The following is a 15,242-nucleotide window of genomic DNA, read 5'->3' as shown; positions in this document are numbered from 1 at the left end:
CCTTGCCAACGGCATAGCATTATGCCTAGTATGTTGTAGATATTTGGTGGCAGGGTGTGTGTTTGTTTGTATATTTAATTCTTCTCTCCTGATCCTGAGATTTGGTGGTGAAAGAGAAAATACAAACATGTAACTCAGCTGATTCCCAGCTGACTGTTTCTAATACCAACTCATCTGCATTTGCTCTTCCTGGTGTCCCTAATTTAACTTATTCTGGTTGATTCTGTATTGTCTCCCCGACTGGTTATTTCTTACCTTCATCGTTCCTCATTTCCTAAATTGCCAGCTTCCATATTTCAGCTAATGACTTGGCCTCTGTTTAAATGTGATCAAGATTATTTGACGTGAATTTGTTTATCTAATAACTTCAAAATGTTTCAATATTTTTAGCTGTCTTTACCTTCTTTCTTAAAACTCCTGGTTGCCATTTATTATAGTATATTAATATGTATATTATACTCCCTTTATATATATAAATATAATGCTTTAATTATCATATATAAATATATTATACAATCTCTTCCTACCTAATTTTTCTAAGTCTCCTTACTTGATTTCGATAATTCTTCCCTCCAGTTGAATATTTGTCCTTCTTAATAACTTTACTTTGATACTTCTCCTCTCCAGTTGAATATTTACCCTTCTTAATATTTTGTTCTTGATCTCATTAAGTTATTCTATTCCTCTAGATTATCAAATTGACCACATAATGTCAAAACACCTAGTTTAAGCTTCTGAGTTCCAATTTTTTTTTTTTTTTACCTTTTCAACTCTCTGATCTCAGACATAATTCCTAGCTGTCCTAGAGCTCCAACAGCTTTTCTCAAACCTGTGGGTTTTTTTTTTTTTTTTTTAATTCCATGCCGTGGTTAGTGATACCTATACAGTTCAAGATACTTAAGCCAGAAATTGTCATGTTACCTCTTTCCCATGCCCCCATATCCAGTAAGTTTCCTGTTATACCTTCTGTCTCACAAATACTGCTCATTTTCAGACCAACTCTCAGTGATGTGTAAGATGATAGTCCTTACTTCATTCTGAAGTCCTGCCTTCATTGCTTCATGTGAATTATAATGAACTCTGAGTATTTTTTCTTTGGATTTATAATGTCTTAGAAGCACGTTCTACCACGATCATCTCTCTTTATTGAATTAAAGAATACCCTTCAAGACTTTTTTTCTAAACTTGAATCAGTGTTTTTACTATATCATTAACTGGCTTTTCTTAGGCAATAGAAACTTGGTCATGATTCATGATTTGATAATATGTATGTGGCCTGTAATACACTATTCTTAGGGTTAATCCAGGTAAGGGAGTAGTTTTAGATGATGTATAACCTAGCAGAATCTGTGGGAAGACGTGAAATGGCCTTAGCTGTTATTATTAATAATGACTGGAATCTTTGCTAATTAGCCAGATTTTAATATCTGTAGATGAGGATGTGTTTTCAAACTTTGATGTTTTAATCCAAATGCCAGAGGCCGGGTAGATATGTTGTAATTTAAAGTGGGTTAAATTTCATAAATCTGTTTTCTTCCTTTAAAGTTCTATTCTCCATCTAAAAAGACTTTTTACTCTTTAAAAAAAAGGAAGTTTTATTTTTTACTTTGCCTTCTACTTAAGCAGCTTTGCTTTCTGTAGTAAGACTTTTGGTATAATATGATTCTGGTAGTAATTAATAGCAAAAGAAATAAATGACAGTTGAAGCAGAGATTGCCAGGAAACCTCTTTGCTTATGATTATTCCTATTTATTCTATGATTTAAACTTCTTTCCCCAATTAGGATACAGGTATCCCCCACTTGTTGAAAGTGTGGTGTACACCATTTGCTTTTATAAAAGGCCTACATTGGGTTTGTTGCTATCCACCCTCCCCAAAAAATCCAGAGTATTTTCACTTTTGTGAAAAAAGGAGAAAAGTGAAAATAGCATCCAGCGTTTGTTTTGCAGTGAGTGAGCTGTTCAAGGGGCCGCACACACCCCAAGCAGCAAGAATGCACCGCCAAACTCCTTCCCCAGGAACAACGTGAAGCATCCCAGCTGCCACTGCTTTGAACTGTGCCTGTGAGCATCTGTGCTTTATCTCGATTTATTTTGTGCCTCTATTAGCAAGATGTGTCCTAAGATAATTGAGTCTTCATTTTTCATTTTAAGCCATTTTGGCCTATAAACAGTTTCATAGGAATGCTCTACTTTCAGAGAGTGGGAGAAATCCTATCCTAACTTTGAATGCTTACCCATTTTAGGTTCTTCTCTTGCCCCCAAAAATAGAATTATAGGGCAGTATTTTAATTATTGGGTTAAAAGGCTTCCATGATTTGGCTTGGGCTTCCCTCGTGGCTCAGACAGTAAAGAATCTGCCTGCAGTGTGGGAGACCCAGGTTCAGTCCGTGGGTTGGGAAGATCCCCCGGTGAAGGAAAAGGGATACTCACTCCATTATTCTTGCCTGGAGAATCTCATGTACAGAGGAGCTGGCAGGCTCCAGTCTGTGGGGTCTCAAAGAGTCAGACATGACTGAGCTGCTGACACTTTAACACTATGACTTGGTGTCTCATATGATTTTAGAGTTCTAAAACTGATTCAGAAGAGTTAAAAAGTTCGTAATTTGGTAGTTGTTACACATTCAAAGGAGTTGCTAACTCATGCCATGTCTTTATGCCACACATTTTTTTCTGACATTATCATCACTCATAGTTTATATTGTGTAATGAAATGATTTAACTTCTTCATTTGATCCTCATCATTAAAGTTACCTGAGTGACTGACAATTATAGGAGTGTGTCTGTATGTACGTAATGGACAATCAGAAACATTGGACAATATGTTGATTAAAATAAGACATTGTGAAAAAGCAAGAGAATAGGATAAGAGAGCATATAATTGGAGACGTAATGGGAATTTGCTATTGAAGATACATAGCAGGTTAGAAGGAGAAGGCAATGGCACTCCACTCCAGTACTCTTGCCTGGGAAATCCCATGGACGGAGGAGCCTGGTAGGCTGCAGTCCATGGGGTCTCGAAGAGTCGGACACGACTGAGCGACTTCACTTTCACTTTTCACTTTCATGCATTGGAGAAGGAAATGTCAACCCACTCCAGTGTTCTTGCCTGGAGAATCCCAGGGACAGGAGCCTAGTGGGCTGCCATATACATACTACTCTACATAAAATAGACAAACAATGAGGACTTACTGTATAGCACAGGGAATTATATTCAATATCTTGTGATAACATATAATGGAAAAGAACTTTTAAAAGAATATGTGTGTGTGTATATACATACTATATACTAACTGGATCACTTTTTTGTTTACCTGAAAGTAACACAAGATTGCAAATTAACTATACTTCAATTAAAAATGGTTATAAAATTAAATTTTAAAGTTTAAAAAGGTCAAAAGAATTAGTTTCCACTAATTCTGGGGAGAGATTTATCTGTAAGCTAATAATCCTAATGATTTTAAATGATCCTAATTGTTTCTTTAGGATTTTTTAGTAATATGAACAGAAGTACCATATGATTTCAGAATGTCTACCATGACAACATAATTTTTTTTATTATAGATGTAAATTTTCTTTCACTGGTGATCAGTATTCTGAGATCTACTGTTTGGTTCAGTAACTTCACTTCTGTTGGTTTGCTCAATGCACCCCTCCGTCTCATGTTTCTTACCATCCTTGTAGACAGATCATTGTGAGAGTGGAAGCCATGTAGTTTAGTTGTCTGGGTAAATGAGATTTTGGGTGTTGACAGTTCTGGTTTCACTAATAAACTGTATGTAATTCTAGAAAAATTTTTTCTTGGTTATTAAGGAAAGGATACTTAACTTTACACCGTCATTTGCTTTTTTTCTTAGTACCTTCTGCCTCGACATTTCCAGCTATCCTTTTATTTCTACTTTTTTCCATAGTAGCACTGAGTCTTTTCTCTTCCCATACTGGTACATAAAAAAAACTATCTCTGGTCATCCAAATTATCATTAGTGAATCTAAATGTTGTCATACAACCTAGAGGGGTGAGTTGTTGGGGGAGAGTGGGAGGGAGGCTCCAGAGGGAGGGAATATGTGTATACTTACAGCTGTCTTACATTGTTGTATGGCAGAAACCAACACAACATTGTAAAGCAGTTGTCCTCCAATTAAAACTTTAAAAAAGTTGTCCTGATTTAATTTAAATATAATTAACTTCATCAATTTAAAAATGAGGTATTTGAGGCCTGGAGAGATTGAGATTTGCCAAGAAAGGAAAGAACTAACCTTCACAGAGCACTGACAGTATACCAGACACAATCATTTTATATTCCAGTTCTGTGAAATATGTTCCGTTTCCCCCATTTTAAAGAATCTCAGAGGTCGAGAAACTTGCCGAGGACCATGAGACTAGTCATGGTGGAGGCAGGATGAAAAGCCAGTTCTCTTGCAGAGTCCAGGGTCTCTTCTAACTCCTGTCAGCAAACATTAAGAGCTGATCAACTAAGTCAGTGCAGGAACATAGGATTAAGAAACCAAAACTTATAAATATAACAAAGGATATATTCTGATTGATAACTTTCATTTTTATAAAAAGACTCGAAAACTAATTATCGTGAGTTGTACTGGAAATCAGTTATCTAGAGATTCTTTAGCCTCTCGTCTTGTGCCTTTAACAGACACTCTTGCTGACAAAGGCAGGCTTCATTTGTCCTGGCACGTGATTGGCCTTTGATGTTTGTTGAATGAGGCCAAGCTTGGAGAGGATTGGGCTCTGTGTTACCTTTTAAAATATTTACTTATTATTATTATTATTTTTTTTATTGTGGCATGTGGAATCTTTTAGTTGTAGCATTTGGGATCCAGTTCCTCGACCAGGGCCTGAACCCAGGCCCTTTGCTTTGGGAGCATAGAGTCAGAGCCACTGGACCACCAAGAAGTCCCACCTTTTTAAACCTAATTTGGTGTTTGTGAGAATTAATAGCCTACTTTCCAGAGTTTCTGAAATGAGATTGCAAAAAAATGAAACTGAGCATGAAAGTAGTAGGAAAAATTAAGGCTCTAACATAGTATTATGGAATGCCGATTCATTAATGAAAGAGCTGAGTGTTTAAAGTATGTGTGCAAATCTGGGCCTCCATTTGCCCTGCTTATATTTATTTGTGAACTCTCAATCTTTTATTTAAGCACTTCATGTAATTAACTGTTGGTAACTACATTTTTGAAACAACACCTTCTCTTTAGCCTCCTGATATCTGATCCACTGTTCTTGTGAATGTGATGACCTAAGTAGTAATCAGATCACCCAAGAGTAGCTTTTCAAATTGTTTTTCAGAGGTATTTCTTTTCTGGAATCATAACTGGTACATATTTCCCACTTCACCATTTAATTACCTAGTTTTTAGTATTTGTATTCTCGATACCTTCATTTTCATTATAATTTCTTTTCCGGAGAAGCCAGAGCCAAATGGCAGACACCTGGACAAAGACAGTCTTTTTCTTTACCTACCAATTCTTTCCTCTCATTCCCCTCCATTCCTGACTGTCCCTCCCACCTCTCCCTCTCCTTGTCCCACCCCTCTATTTCTCTTCCCTATTTTGTCTCAGTATATAGAAAAATAAAAACTAGAATGATTACAAGAAGAGGTAGATGATTCCTTGCAAAGATAATATTCATTGACAGAAACGTATTAGTTTCTTAGATAACCAATTCAAATTACTTTGTGGTTCACTAGACCTGTGTTAGACTCCTGCTTTATAAAAATAGCACATATCCATTGTAGGGAGAAAAAGGGATACAGTATCAGTGAAAATAAAGCAGAAAGTAAAAGTGCTGTTCTTTTCTGTACTTTCCAGAGATACTATTAATGGTTTTAATATATCTTTTTGAAATGTCTGCTCTCTCTATATATTTATATACATGTTTAATGTAGTTAATTAGCTCCATCCATTTGCCTTTTATAAGTAGGTCTTCAGAATGTCATAAAGCAGTTCAATTTTAGTGTGCTTGATACTACTAAATTATAATATCTCAATTTCTTTTCTCCTTTTTTCCTTAAAATTATTTTTTTAACCACTTTCAGGACACTGGTCCCTCGAATATTTTCTTTATTTTTTAATTGTTTTTTTAAACCAATCTTAACATTTGCATCATACGGCTTAGATGCAGTTGAAATAATTGGTTAAAAGTGCTTCCAGGAGTGTTATGTTCTGAGTAGGAATTAAAGCCTGTGAGGAGAAAATTTAGAATTATGCTTGCTGTCATTATGGGGAGTATTGTAAATGATCCATATAAGATTAAAAGACCTCTTGTTGAAGATACAGAATGCATCTATAGAGGGCAAAATGTTTGGTCTTCTGGGACCTGGTGAAAAAGGCTGACTGCTGATTAGCTCTGGTTGGATAAGATTACACTAGAGGCTTAAGGCGGAGAAGGCGATGGCACCCCACTCCAGTACTCTTGCCTGGAAAATCCCATGGATGGAGGAGCCTGGTGGGCTGCAGTCCATATGGTCGCCAAGAGTCGGACATGACTGAGCGACTTCACTTTCACTTTTCACTTTCATGCATTGGAGAAGGAAATGGCAACCCACTCCAGTGTTCTTGCCTGGAGAATCCCAGGGATGGGGGAGCCTGGTGGGCTGCCGTCTATGGGGTCGCACAGAGTCGGACACGACTGAAGTGACTTAGCAGCAGCAGCAGCAGAGGCTTAAGGTGTTCGGGGCATCTGTGGGAGTAATAATCAGAGCATTAATAAAATTTGCTTTTTGTAGCCAGGCACCAGAGAATGAATGTTACTTTCTTAACATGTATAAAACTGTTGGCTGCACATCAAATGTTAATCAGAATTTGTGTCCTCTCTTATAATACAATAGAAGCAATGTTTTTGCCTCCTTAAAGCACAACATCACATGGAGAATATGGTCAAAATCATGGAACTACTCATACGTTAATTATGTAGGCATTTGTCTACCAGTAAAACATTATTTGCCTATATATCCTTTTGTTCCTACAGAATGTTAGGTGCTTTTCTAAACACCCAAACAGTGGAGGCATCTTGTAGGTCAGGGGAGAGCAGTTAGGCAGTTAGGAGGTAGCTAAAATTTGAAAGTGGCCAAAATATTACATATTTCTCAGTTAAAGAACATATTATCTGATTAAAATGCCATCTCTGTTAGACATGTGTTACTACTGAACTTCTGTTAATATTTTGTATGGTATTAAAATGTAATGTAGTTATTGTCTTCCTGATTTTTCACAGAACTGTATTGGAACTTGACCTTGACATTTAATTTTTTGTAGAAGAAATAAATACACAAGAGAAACAGCTATCAAGGTTAGGTGATTTAGTCAAGTCTGTGTAGTATGTATGAGTTAGAAATAGCATGTAACCTTTGGAAAACTTGTCAAGTTTTTTTTTTTTTTGTACACAGCTCTGCAAATTATTCTTGATCTATGACCTTAAGTCTTGAGAAGTTCGTTCTTCTCTTCAGTTTGTTTCACTTCTCTTTTTGGTCTGTTACGATTGACCATAGATTATGTTTCTTTCAAGGGAAAAGCTTGACCCCAGCCGCATGTGTTCCAATCTTCTATCTTGCCAGATTTCAGGGTGGAATAAAGTGAGGCTTTAGGTCAGAAAGGAGTCTTCCCTTCTGAATTCCTTTCTTGTCCCTTCTAGTGCCCTGCCACCACCCTGGTTTCATGATGCTTCTGAGGTCCTATACACATATCCCAGGATGCAGTTTTCAGAGACAGTTAAGCCTGAATTCATATGTAAGGGTAGTTTGTTAATGGCATTATATATTACTAAGCAGAACCCTGAGCATTTCCTGAAACACCTGTGGTTAGCTTTAAAGGCTCCTATCTTGTAGTTTTCTTCAATAAATGAGGCAGTCTGTTTATGTAACTAAAGGGTCTGCTCTGGTATTATTTTCAAAACAAAATGAAAACTAAACAAAAGAGAACTGATGTTTCCACTTTAGAGAAATGTAAATGCTTGTAATTGAAAATGACACTTAAACCTGGTTTAAAACAACAAAAAAGATCCCACAAGGTGTTCTGTTATAGCAAAAGTTGTGCCTCCTCTCATCCATGAAATCTTTGAAGAAAAGTTGATTACCCAGTAAAACAAGCCATCATTTTCTTTTTTATATTTTTATAGCAATATTCTGCATCACCATTCTGCTGTTTGCAAGAATTTCAGCCTTCAAAAAACTTTTCCACTTTTAACCACTGCTTCTGCAAGGTTTATTAGACTTTCTACACCTTTAAAATATGAAGCTGTTTAGTAGCATACTGTGGTTGTACTGGCATGCTTTTTTGAGTTGGTCTGTTGTACATGCATTATTTTCCCTGACTTTAGAACCGTGGGGTATATATTCCCATGCCCATATTCTTGAGTCATCTTGAAATAAAAACACTTGGATCCCCTCGTGATCAAGTTAAGCATGGTCAGACTCCATGCGTCCATTGCAGGGAACTAACATCCATCCCTAGTCAGGGAACTAAGATCTCTTATGCTACATGGCACAGCCAATAAATTAATTACTTTAAAAAACAGAAAACAAAAACCACCACAGTTCTTTTTAAAGAGAGCCTAGTGCATTGTTTTGTACCTGTAAACAAAATACTGCCAAAATAATTATTAAACATATTGGTACCTGTGTCTGGGAAATCCCATGGGCAGAGGAGCCTGGTGGGTCATGGTATATAGTACAAAAGAGTTTTATGTGACTTAGCTACTAGGGTTTCCCTGGTGGCTCAGATGGTAAAGAATCCGCCTGCAGTGTGGGTGACCTGGGTTTGATCCTTGTGTTGGGAAGATCCCCTGAAAAAGGGAACGGCTACCCACTCCAGTATTCTTGCCTGGAGAACTCCATGGATAGAGGAGCCTGACAGGCTGCATACAATCCATGGGGTTGCAAAGAGTCAGACACTACTGAACGACTTTCAGCACTTACTCACTAGCTACTAAACAATAACAACAAAACCTACTATTTATTGGTTTTGGTTATTGTTTCACTGAAGAGTATGCAGTGCACTGAAATAGTTACATATTAAAAAAAACAAATGTTGATTGAATTAGCCCAGTCATTCTGAATTATCATGTTAGAGCAGAATTACTCCTATGGAATCTATATTCTGATACTTACCTTTATAATTTTAAGAAAGATGATTGATTGAATTCAGAATTTAAGAGAGTAAGGGGAAGCTAGTCATCTCAGTTCAGCATTACCATTAGGACTAGCCATTCGGTTATTGCTTACCTAGGACCTAATAATCATGCTTTATAGAGACTGATGGCAGTTTCGTTTAAGTATGTGTGACTTGGTCTACATGTTAAAGGATTTTAATTTGCAGGGTATTAGTATATCATAAAGTGGTTTTTAAAATAAGAAACAAGTCACAGGAAAGTGATGAAAAAGAACAGTATTTCAAGGAACAGAGAAATTAGAATAAATAAGATTAACATGTAAGAGAGAATAACAGAAATGAAGGGTACTTACAGAACAGCCCCAGGTACTGACTGGATGTCTGGGCATTTCTTTCTCTCTGCTAGAAAATGTGTAAAAGCATGTACATCTTTAAAAAGGCTTTGTAAAAGTCACACCTTTAAAAAATAATTTAATATTTTTTTAACCTCCTTTATGTCTATCTTTAAAATATTATCAGCTTATCAATTTGTTGTTTCTTGAAATGAGATTTTAAAAAGAATGGGTAGAAAAGAGGATTTGTGGGTAGAAAGATCTTTTGAGTCAGAAAATACTTTCTTGAATTTACTCATGTCTTTGCCTGTCTCTGGTCACTGTCTCCAGTCTCTAAATTGTAATTATCTGAAGTAATTTTAATTTCTCAGAATTCTAATTTTCAATTAATGCTCATAATGAAAACTCTTAAACTATAGGCTTTTGACCCATTTCAGTGTCCTCTTGAATATAGGAAATTGAGTGGAAATTGGAGATAATAGGAGGCAAGAGAAAAGAACTTGGTTAGGAACAGTAAGAATGGTTTGTTCATCCTGCCCAAATAAAGGTGTATTCAGAGAACTTTCCAGCATGTAAGAGTAATAGGCACAAGCTACAAGGAATTCTACTTCTTGATGCTTTCTCTGTGTCTTCAGTTGCTTTTCTGACTTTATTTTTCAACTTAAACCTTAATCTAAGTGGATAATTGTGGTCTACCTGCTTATCAATTTTTACTTCTGTATAATATTGATATTTTTTCTTTAAAAATAACTCCATAAAGAGTTTTTTCTTGAATGTACTAGGGCTTTAACAATTATGTTAGTTTAAAATAAAAGATTGCCTAGGGTCATTGCCCTAGGCTTATAAACTTTAGTAGTGTATCAAAATCATCTAGAGGGATTTTAAAAACAGATTGTTGAGTATGAAATCCGTATTTCTGATTCAGTAATTCTGAGGTGAAGACAGTTGGCATTTCTATCAAGTTTTGAGATGGTGCTAAAACTGCTGGTCCTACAAGCTTTCTTTGAGAACCACTGCCATACAGCACTGGTACAGAAGTATGAGACAGAGCTGGGTCTAATCTGTGTTGAATGGACAACTTGTTGCTTGTAATTCAACAGAGTTGTACTTGTTGGATGGGCTCCAATAATGATCATTTAATGTAGTACTGTTTTTATTTTATTTTTATAGATTGGAGCATATGATCAACAAATATGGGAAAAATCTGTTGAACAAAGAGAAATCAAGGTAACGAGTTTATTTTGTATATTCTATAAATTGATTATTAACCATAGTTAATTTAATATCTTTCTGCAGACCTTTTAAGGTACAAATTAATAGTACTCATTCTGTCCACACTTGTATATAACAAAGTAAAGTCTTTTATGATGGTATATTCATGTGTCTTCACCTCTGATTTTTCTTTTTGGGATCTTTAGCATCTTTCTGTTTTGTTTTAATTTAATTTCTAATGATTATTTTTTGTCAGCTTTTTTCCCCTTTCACTTGTCACCTTATACTTCTAGTTTACTTTTCCTCCCTTTTGATGCTGTCATTGCTCTGTACAGTTTATTAAACTGGTAAGTGTTTCAGGATTTTTCCAGCCTGAGTGATACTGTGCAAACGTTGCTCTGCTTAATCGAGATCTGCTTTTTGGTGCTACTAACAATGACTTGGACGCAAACAGAGTCGCTGAAAAGTTGGTCATTTTTGGAAAGAATTTAGGAAAATAAAACATTAATTAAAATGTTTCTATAGTTCGCAATTTCTTCTTGAACATGTAATCATTTACAGTGATAAGATATCCTCATAGGCTACCTTGCTAGCATGAAAACTATTTTTTAACTAAATTTGTTTTGTTTCTCAGCAGTTACACCTTTTCAGTAATAAGATTTATATTTTTCATTTGCATAGATGATACTAATCAGTGTTTTCCTGCACGAGCTAAACTTAATATTGGCCCAGAGAATGATACTTTAGTTGCTTTATATTTTGTACAAAAAGTTTACATTAAATTGAAAACCCGTGTCTATATTTGCTTAAAAATCTGTCAAAAAAAAATCTAGTGTTTAGACAAACTTAGTCATCTAGAATAAAGAGCAAGACTCTACCATTTGTCAGTTTTAATCTTTGAACTGTTGTCATGAGTTAATACAGTCAACAAAGTTGCAGTGAGCACTTGCTATGTCTTGAATATAGGATTAAATCATGGGGACAAAAAAGATAAAGTATACTATAATTATGTAGACGAGATACATGATTACAAACGAGATAGATTCAGTTGAGAGAGGGATGTATAGTTCTCTGTTAGGGTACAAATTTGAGAAGCACTGCTAGTGAGGTTAGGAAAGATTCACAGACGAAGTGACTCATGAGTTGAGTTTGACACACATTAGTGAGAATGAGGAAAACATTCCAGACAGAATGAAGAGCTTATGAAAATAAACAGGATGGAAGGAGCATGACTGACTGAGGAATCCTCAAGGAACTTGATGGGTAATAGGTTGGATGGAAGAAGGCAATTAGAGTGATGTGGAGAAAAACAAGAAAGGAAAATGAAGTCAGATCTTGAAGAGGCTTAACTGCTTTACCCAAGAGTCTAGACATAATCTAGAAAACAACGGAAGAGACATGAAAGAATTTTAAGCAGAAAAGGTTATCTGGTTAGATTTCTATTTCAACAACTTCACTAAGGCAGCACTAAGTATGGTGGGAAATATTAGAAGAGGAGCAGATACATAATTCTGTTTTAGAAGTATTCAGGGTACTTGGCAGAGAGATTGGGGAGTCCTCAGTATATAAAGTATGTATGTCTGTATATATGTATATGTATGTACCTGTGTGTTAAGTCGTTCAGTTGTGTCCAACTCTTTGTGACCTCATGGACTGTAGCCCACCTAAGTCATCTGTTCATAGAATTCTCCAGGCCAGAATACTGGAGTGAGTTGCCATATCCTTCTTCAGGGAATCTTTCCGACCCAGGGATCAAACCGGATCTCTCACATTGCAGGCAGATTCTCCACGTGTATATGTATGAAAGTGAAAGTGTCTCAGTTGTGTCTGACCCTTTGTGACCCCATGGAATGGTCCTTGGAATTCTTCAGGCCAGAATACTGGAGTGGGTAGCCTTTCCCTTCTGCAGAGGATCTTCCCAACCCAGGGATCAAACCCATGTTTCCTGCATTTCAGATTGATTCTTTACCAGCTGAACCACCAGGGAAGCCCAAGAATACTGGAGTGGGTATCCTATCCCTTCTCCACCGGATCTTCCCGGCCCAGGAATCAAACCGGGGTCTCCTGCATTGCCAGCTGAGCTACCTATGTGTGGGTGGTTTTTTGTTGTTCAGTCGCTAAGTTGTGTGCCTGGGTGTTACGTAGATTATATATGGTGCACATTATACAGATACGGCCATAGGACTCAGTGGATTTTTACATTGAATGATGAGAGAAAAAAGCTGAGAACAAAACATTGGGAAACAAGATTTAACAGATAGGTTTATTAAAAAAAAAGAGAGAGATGTAAGTGAAGGAGGAAAGAGAAATGAGAGATCACGAAACAATAGTCTGAGAATGTCACAAAGAGGTGGAATAGTCAAAAATATTAGCAGAGAGGTCTACTAAGATGCTTTAAAATGCTCTTTGACAGTCTTTAACTTGTTGGGCAGGAAATGTTAACTACCTTAAGAAATTGTGTTACCGGTTGGCACACTTGGATGTTTTTGAAATTAACTCCCCTCCCCAAATCTGTCTGTCTATGTGCAGTTTTTTAGCTTTAAGTGCTCATGACAAATTACTATTTTACTTATGTAATCTCCTCATTTTTAATAGATCTATTTTAATGCCTAAATAGAAGCTAAAGTAAGGGAGGATTATATCAGTTGGTACTTGGTATGCTGGCAGGATGAACTTAGGGAAGGCTAAGACTTATAACTTGTTTCTGAAATATGTCTTCCTTTTAAAGATAATACTTTGAAATAGTAACTGAAGAATTAAAACTTACTTTTGTTATTTTGCATTAAAAGGCTCAATTTGTTGACAAGCCTCAAAGCACATTCCATTCTTATTAAACGTTCTATTGAAAGCAAGCTATTTATAGTGTAAAATAATTTTGTTATTTATTCTATGGAAGGTAGAGAAGTTGTGTAACTGGTGTATTAATGTTGATACTTTATTAAAAAAACAAAAACACTGTACCTGTTGTGTTTAGAGAATACCATTACAAATGTATTGACTTTGTCCTTTTATATAATTAGTTCTTTTATTATCTGTCAAAGCAGTGAGCAACAATGAAAGGAAACCATGAAAATATATTTCTTGAAAATTGTTTTTATATAAAGACCCTAGCTGACACTGCTAAAGTGTAAAGTCTCTTGTAAATTGCAAGTTATTTTTTCTTAAACATTTTAGAAATTATAACTGAAAACTATAGTTTTCTGTTCCCCTTGACCCAAATTTAAAAGTAAATATGGAATTTCCCTGTTTTAGTACCCACTAGCGTTGTAAAGTTTCAACAAAACAAACTCTGTTGTTTCAAGTCATTAAAGGGATGGGGGAAACTAAATAGGATTTCTAGAAAGTAAAACTGTGGTTAGTATACATTTCAATAATATATATTCAATAAAGAATATATTATTTGAATTCTTGGCAATTGTATTCATAGTACTTATTTCTACTTTCTAGTTAAACCAGTAGTTTAAAAAATCTTGCTAAAACTAAGTTAGTTTTCATTTTTTGTTTGTTCACTTAAACTTCTTGAAGGCTCATAATTTTTTTTAGTACTGAAAGCTATGCTGTTTTGTGTAAGTGTAGTTTACTCAAAACCAATTTAAAGTTGTCCGACTTAAAATATCTACTTAATTAGAATCACATGTTATAAATGACCTTGGTACTAATATCTTTTGTTTTTGTGAATAAAGTCACTAATGTTAGACGATTTATCAATAATAATTTTCTATATCCTTTTTTTTAAACCCTTTAAATACTGATAGGCTACCTTGAAGGGTATTGTCGACTGTGCTGTGACTTTACAATATGATTTCACTTTGTAGCTCAAAATTATGCTATGACTTTACAGTGTATGATAGTTCAAAATGTTTTAATAAAATATAAGAAATTAATCACATTTAAAAGGCCAAGTAGAATAAGCATGTTGAAAACAACATAATTGCATAAATCAAAATACTTTACTATTTCTCTTATAAGGACTTGAAGTTCTTAAAACAGTCTTGAGGTAAAGTTTAGGTATACAGCAGTAAATTAGGCTTCAGATTTGTTATAAACATTAGCAGTAAGGTTATTTTCAAAGTGCTAGAAAAGCAGTTTATGAAAGATATAAGTAAATGAAAATATGTTATTGTTTTCAAATTTATTGGCACTAATGAAGGTAAAACAGCATAATAAACTTCATGCCAAATTTAAATAATGTTTGATCAGTGAATTTTTTGTTTAAATATGTTTTACTAGTTTACCTTTCCAATTTGCAAAATATTGGGAGTGATTTACAGCCTATGAATGACACTGTCATGACATTAAAGTGGGAAATGACGTACAGATAGTTGTTTTTTGTGATGTGCAGTAGTTAATGTTCTTTCAGCTCACTGTGAATGCTGATTTAGTGAATACTGACTGTTGTTCTTAGGAGGAATACAGAATTAAGTTCCTGCAAGCCCCTAGTCACAACAGTTGTCAGCTAATCAATATAAAACCTTGTTTAAATGACATCTTATTTAATATATGGTGTTGATTCACTAACACTGAACTAACAGGAAACATCTCATGCCTGAACAGAGCTTATCTAACACATTTTCTC

At 35.3% G+C, this 15,242-nt stretch overlaps 1 protein-coding gene across 29 annotated transcripts in view; it reads left to right on the top strand.

Annotated features, from left to right (window-relative positions):
• Positions 1-15,242, top strand: part of PHTF2 (putative homeodomain transcription factor 2) — a 228,681-nt gene that overhangs the window by 68,807 nt on the left and 144,632 nt on the right. For 28 of the 29 annotated variants that reach the window (XR_009735859.1, XR_009735858.1, XR_009735857.1 and 25 more), the window contains one exon: positions 10,625-10,681. The exons of the other annotated variant lie outside the window; for it this stretch is intronic. Coding sequence is in view for 4 of the 28 variants with exons in the window: in XM_061413850.1 (XP_061269834.1) it covers positions 10,625-10,681 (57 nt within the window). In the remaining 24 variants the exon portion in view is untranslated. The remainder of the gene's footprint in view (positions 1-10,624; positions 10,682-15,242) is intronic. 29 annotated transcript variants of the gene reach the window in all.

The sequence above is a fragment of the Bos javanicus genome, chromosome 4 (assembly GCF_032452875.1).
Source record: "Bos javanicus breed banteng chromosome 4, ARS-OSU_banteng_1.0, whole genome shotgun sequence".
NCBI classification, from domain to species: domain Eukaryota; kingdom Metazoa; phylum Chordata; class Mammalia; order Artiodactyla; family Bovidae; genus Bos; species Bos javanicus.
Note: the sequence above shows the minus strand (reverse complement) of the source record. Positions and strands in the feature narration are given on the sequence as shown.